Below are 5634 nucleotides of genomic sequence, written 5' to 3'. Positions count from 1 at the left end.
GGCAGACTTCCAACTGGCAGCATCTGCAGCCCTTTCTCTGGCCACCAGAGCCGCTCTGCCTACATTCAGGGCCGGCCAGAGGTGCCAGGGAATTAGCACTTCCTTCCCCATGAACAGCAACCCTCAGCCAATAACTATGTGGAATTGGTGTATCCATGCACCAGCTCCTTCTCTGCTCGGATGGGAAGTGTCAAGGTGCGTGTTCTACTTTGCGTCCCAGACCTCCCCGGTGGGGTTACACTCCAGGAGCTCATAATGGTCCCTCTGTTGATAGTATACCCTTTACTGGCTGCCTTTCCCTCCCCAGCTCACGTCCCTCCCCCACTGGTATTTCCTGGCGTCTCTCTTAAATAAGCTTCTTTCACTCAAATTCTTCTCTTGGGGTTGCTTCTGGCAGAATTCAGACTTCCGGGAATGTATCCTATAAATTGTCTTACACATATGCAAAAATGACATATATTCAATTTATTAATTCACCATTATTTGTCATTGCGAGAAGTTGGAAATAATATATGAGGGATACTGTTAAGGACACTAGGATCCACCCACACAGTGGAACATGGCGCACTATATAAAGGAATGAAAAAGTACTTTATGTCTTGATATAAAACAAGGTCTGAGCCATATTAATGAAAAAAGCAAGATGCAGAACAGTATAAACAACGCATGCTGCCACTTGTGTAAAAAAGCTTGTGTGTGTGTATGTGTGTGTGTGTTTGCATATGCCTAGAGTCTTTGTGAAGGAGACCCCCAAACGCATAACCTGGACTACCCTTTACAAGAGACCTAAATGGCTGGCCGACCAGGATGGAAGGGAAACTTCATCCCACACCCTTGCGTGTCTTTTGATTTTGATACTACGGACCTGTTCATCCATTCAAAAAATAAAAGTAGCATTAAAATGATAAAGTGAATACATAAAGGGAGGTGCGCCATTGCGCACTGGACACATCAGCTCTAGTGTGGAATGGTTGGACAGGTTCCTGCTGGCTTGTCCGGGTAGGCTCAGGCCCAGCTGCATGGGCTCCTGCTGGCCTGCGGGCTCACCCACAAAAGGAGATCTCGCTTCCTATAGCTGGGGGAGGATTTCTTGCCCTTCCCTTTGTGTTCGCCCACAAGAGCTGCCATCACCTCTGTCCCCGAGGAAGAACCAATGGCACCTTCACCCACACACAAGGAAGCCCAAGCAACTCCCTTCTGCCTGAGATTTGTGCGAAGGCGCTTGTCCTCATGCAAGAGAGATCTGAGCCACACACACAATTCACGCTCGTGCATGCGCACAAGCACACACACACACACAGGAATGGAAAGCCAAGCAGGTTGCTCCTGAGTGAGACATCACCGCCCTGGGCTCCCAACAGATGTGTCCGTCCAGCAGCCTGGGGACCCGCTCACTCTTCGGTCCGACCACATCCTGTTTGCTGCAGGGGAGGCCACTCAGCAAGGAGTGGGGAAGGAGCTGCTGTTACTGGGGGAGGGCAGTTTCAGGGCCAGCTTCAGTTATCATGTCCTTGTACTGCCGTTTGAAGAAGCCAAGCTGTGGAGGCAGAGGCAGGGGAGTAAGGGCATCAAGGCCAGGAGGGCAAGTGAAGGCCATGCAGGCCAGGCTGGGAGACGGCGGGACCAAGAGATGAAAAGAATAACGTGGCGGAGTGCAGACTAGATCTGGGGAAAGTGGGACAGGGAGGGGGATGGCCTCACTACTGAGAAAGAAAAGAGGGAAAGAAATCTAAAATATAATAATAAGTACTCTTTATATAGTGTTTACTCTGTACCAGAGACTATTCTAAGTGCTCGAGAGATACGAACCCAAAGACGTCCACAGAATGGGTAATTATAGTCTCATTTTACAGCTGAAGAAACAGGCTCTGTGAGCTGCCCGAGGCACAGCTGGGAGCTGAACCCAGGCAGGCGCTGCTGAGTGAGAAGCCGTGGGGGTGGGGGGAGGGGAGGGGCAGGAAGAGGGCCCCGGGGGAGTTACCTTGTACAGGCCGCCTGTGACGAGGGCCAGGAGCAGCAGCCCCCCAGCCGAGCTGCCCACGATCAGCGGGACAGGGTTATGTACTTCGTAAGACTCCACTTTGGTCTCTGTCTGGAGCAGGGACGGCGGGGGCATCAGGGGAGAAAGACTCTGGATTTCTGGGGGTTCCCCAGTCAGACCTTGTGTGCTCCCCGAACCCCATGACTAAATCCCCTGTGCCCCCCAACCCCAGCCCTCACTCCTCCTCCCCGGCCCCCTCTCTCTCTCTCTCTCCCACAAGCCCAGCCTCCTCTCCTGCCTCCAGCGGCCCCTCTATGTCCGAGACAGATACCTGGGCCCTCACAAACGCGCCCTGTCCTGGGAGCAGGGCAAACTCCGAACCATCAAACAAGATCTCTGCAGTGCTCACAAGCTGAAGGTGGTTATGCGAAGTCTGTGGGAGAGAGAGGATGGGAGCTGGACCCATTGGCCCTGGAGGATCTCGTCTGTGCCCAGCCGAGCCTCAGGCACCCACATACCTTGATGTACCAGTCAAATGAGAGGTTACCCTTGAGGGTGACCTTGAATTCTTCCTGGACGCCAAAGGAGGGGATGTCACACTGGATTCTCTGGCAGACAGCGATGGAGCAGTTCTGGGGAAGGGAGGAGGGGAGAGAGGTGAGCAGGAACGCTGGATGCAGGCCACATCCCATGCCCTCAGCCGGCCACTGAGAGCCGGTACTGGGCCCAGGCGAGGGGGGCAGCGCGGAGCCTGCGTGCAGCCGCGAGGCTGAGGCTGGGCTTAGCCTCACCAGCAGTGGGGTCTTCTTAAGCTCCCCCAGGAAGTCAGAGTCACGAGGGTCACTCCTGTTGGTGTGGCATCTACTGGAGAGGTTCTGAGGAAAGAGGGACACCGTGAGGACGGATTGAAGCGAGGGCTCCTGGGTCCACCCTCCGGGAGGTGAGAAAACCGAGGTCCAGGAGAGGGTCTTAAAGGGCTCCAAAACCCAACAGAGGAAACAGATTTTAGGAAAGACCAGGGCTGTGGAGAGAGGTGTTGGGCCCAATCCTCAGGCCCAGCTGCGCTTACCTGGGAGAAGGTGACGTGGAGCTGGTCCCACACGGTCACCCGGTTCAGCTGGATGGGGACCAAGAAGACCACACTGATGGGGAGCTTCCTCCCGCCCAGGTTGTTGAACTGCATGGGGGGAGGGGTAGATATCAGGGTTCCGGACTTTCTGCCCCCACCAGCAACTAGGATCAGGCTCCCCACTCCCAACAGCCCGGTACCAAATCAGGTCTCACAGACCCAAGCATCCTGCCTCTTGATGCTTTCTGAGAGACAGGAGAGCACAGGGGTTAAACACCCATCCCAGAGCCAGACAGGCTGGTCGGAAGCAATGGCTCTTCCGCTCACTGGGGGTGAGACCGTGGGCATGTTCTGTTAGCCTCTCTGAGCCCCAGTTTCTTTGTCTATAAACTGGGGGAGACAACAGTACCTCCGTCACAGGGTCATTACGAAGATAAAATGAGTTCATTGCATACGTGTGTGTATATACATACGGATGCACGTGGTGCTGTGTGAGAATTCACAGCAAGCTTAGAACACAGCCTGGCCCAAAGCAGGCACCTCATGCATGTTTCCCATCATATTTTTTTTGGCCACGCGGCATGCGGGATCCTAGTTCCCCGACCAAGGATCAAACCCATGCCCACCGCATTGGAAGGTGAAGCCTTAACCACTGGACCGCCAGGGAAGTCCCTCCTACCATTCTTTCTGTGCTCCCGCCATCTCGATTTCCCTCCCCAGGCTCCTTCTCAGCTCCCCACCTGATACTGATGCTCTATAATGTGGCTGGTATTCTCTGAGGCTGTGAAGTTGAGATATTTGGTCGAGACCTCAAGGCTGATGGGAGAAAGAAGAAGGGGCAGGAGGTGACAGAACGTCAGGGGAGTCCTGGGAGGGGGTCTTGGGCTAAGTGTGTAAAGGGGTGAACAGGCACGCGGGTAACGCAGCCCTGAGAGGTGCGAGCGGGACGTGTGCAGGGGCAGTGAGGGTGGGACCTGCAGCATTGCCAGTTTGGGCCCCTCCCACACACACGTACACATGCACGTACAGACACACACGTGCGCACACATATCCTCAGACTCACTCACAGGCACACGTGCACAGACTCGTGCACACAGATACTCAATGAGCCATGTCCAGCCCAGTGGTGAAGGCAGAACTAAAGCCCCAGCAGCCAGTACCTGGTGACCACTATGTAGACAGCGTATTTCACAGGCAGCTGCAGCTGGAATTCGGTTTTGTTGTTCCCAGGTATGTTGTTCTCACTGAAGGGGAACAGAGAGCTCCGGTCAGCTCTTGAGAACCGAGAATCAGCCTTTCCTTCTCCTTCTTCCTCTCCCTCACCCTCCATCACCAACCAACCACCAAGTCCTGTCCTCTCAGCATCCTAAACGCTGTCCTCTAAATCCAACAGAGGAAACAGAGATTGTAGGAAAGACCAGGGCTGCCCCTGTGTAGCCCAGGCCCATCCCTACTCACCAGGACGGATGCCTGCAGAAGGGTGTCTTCTTCTCACTGGTCCCCTGAATTCAAAATGACTCCCACCCCAATGCCCCCCGCTCCTGGAGAGTGATCTTTCTAGCATGCAAAGGTGATCACGTCACTCCCAAGTTAAACTGCAAATTCCCTAAGAACACTCGTCGATCATTTCATGACACGGCCCATATCTAACCAACTCCTTCAATCCTGCCTCCTGTGCTCAAACTCAGCCTGACCTTTGCAGTCTCCGGGTTTTGCTTGGTCCACATTTCCTTCCTTGGCTAACTCACAGCCTGAATATACAGTCTTCTCTGAACACTAATCTCCCAAGAAGACTGAACATCATTCATTTCATACTGTATCATAATCATCGGCTTTCCTGTCTATCATTGCCCCTAAATTATAACCTCTGTGAGGGCAAGAATCACAGCTGTCTTGTCCATCACTGTCCCACCAGCACAGGGAGCCATACCTGGCACGTGGTGGGTGCTCAGTTCGTGTTTGTTGAGTAAACAAATGAGCTGAAGGGAGAACCAGTGCGGAGAGGGCAATGGTCCACCCTGAGCACGGGGGCCGGGGGCTGGGGCCTCAAAACGGAGGAGGCCAGGCATAGCGCACCTGGTCACATTGGCCTTGAGAAGTAGTTTGTTTCCAAAGAAAGCATCAGGGTTCACGTCAAATGTGATATTGAAGGTGATCTGGAGTTGGAGAAAGAAGAGACAGTGACAAGAGTAAGAGAGAAGGAACAACCCAAATGTCCATCAGCTGAAGAATGGGTAAATAAAATGTGGCACATCCGTACAACAGAATATTATTCAGCAGTAAAAAGAATCTGAGTATTAATACATCTTGCAACACGGATGATCCTTGAAAGCATGATGCTCAGTCAAAGAAGCAATCCTATTATATGATTCCATTTATATGAAATATCCAGAATAGGTGAATCTCAAGACAGCAAATAGATTAGTGGTTGCCTAGGGCTGGGAGAGATGGGACGACACAGGCTGATGGCTAAGGGGAGCAGGGTCTTTTCTTGGGGTAATAAAATACTCTAACATTGATCATGGTGATGGATGCACAACACTGTGAACATTGCAAAAGCCACTGAATTGTACACTTGAAGTGG

The 5634-nt window shown here is 52.9% G+C and overlaps 1 protein-coding gene across 1 annotated transcript in view; it reads right to left on the bottom strand.

Annotated features, from left to right (window-relative positions):
- Positions 1 to 336: 336 nt before the first annotated feature.
- The window catches only part of LOC102987095 (integrin alpha-M), a 36168-nt gene continuing 30870 nt past the window's right edge, over positions 337 to 5634 (bottom strand). The window contains exons 17-25 of the mRNA XM_028498038.2: positions 5127 to 5257; positions 4211 to 4294; positions 3791 to 3866; positions 3051 to 3158; positions 2773 to 2856; positions 2500 to 2613; positions 2313 to 2414; positions 1982 to 2092; positions 337 to 1537 (exon numbers count right to left, since the gene is read on the bottom strand). Coding sequence (XP_028353839.1) covers positions 1466 to 1537; positions 1982 to 2092; positions 2313 to 2414; positions 2500 to 2613; positions 2773 to 2856; positions 3051 to 3158; positions 3791 to 3866; positions 4211 to 4294; positions 5127 to 5257 — 882 coding nt within the window. The 3' untranslated portion in view covers positions 337 to 1465. The remainder of the gene's footprint in view (positions 1538 to 1981; positions 2093 to 2312; positions 2415 to 2499; positions 2614 to 2772; positions 2857 to 3050; positions 3159 to 3790; positions 3867 to 4210; positions 4295 to 5126; positions 5258 to 5634) is intronic.

This window comes from Physeter macrocephalus, chromosome 14 (assembly GCF_002837175.3).
Source record: "Physeter macrocephalus isolate SW-GA chromosome 14, ASM283717v5, whole genome shotgun sequence".
Classification (NCBI taxonomy): domain Eukaryota; kingdom Metazoa; phylum Chordata; class Mammalia; order Artiodactyla; family Physeteridae; genus Physeter; species Physeter macrocephalus.
The sequence above is the reverse complement of the archived record's forward strand: the minus strand, read 5'-3'. Positions and strand labels throughout refer to the sequence as shown.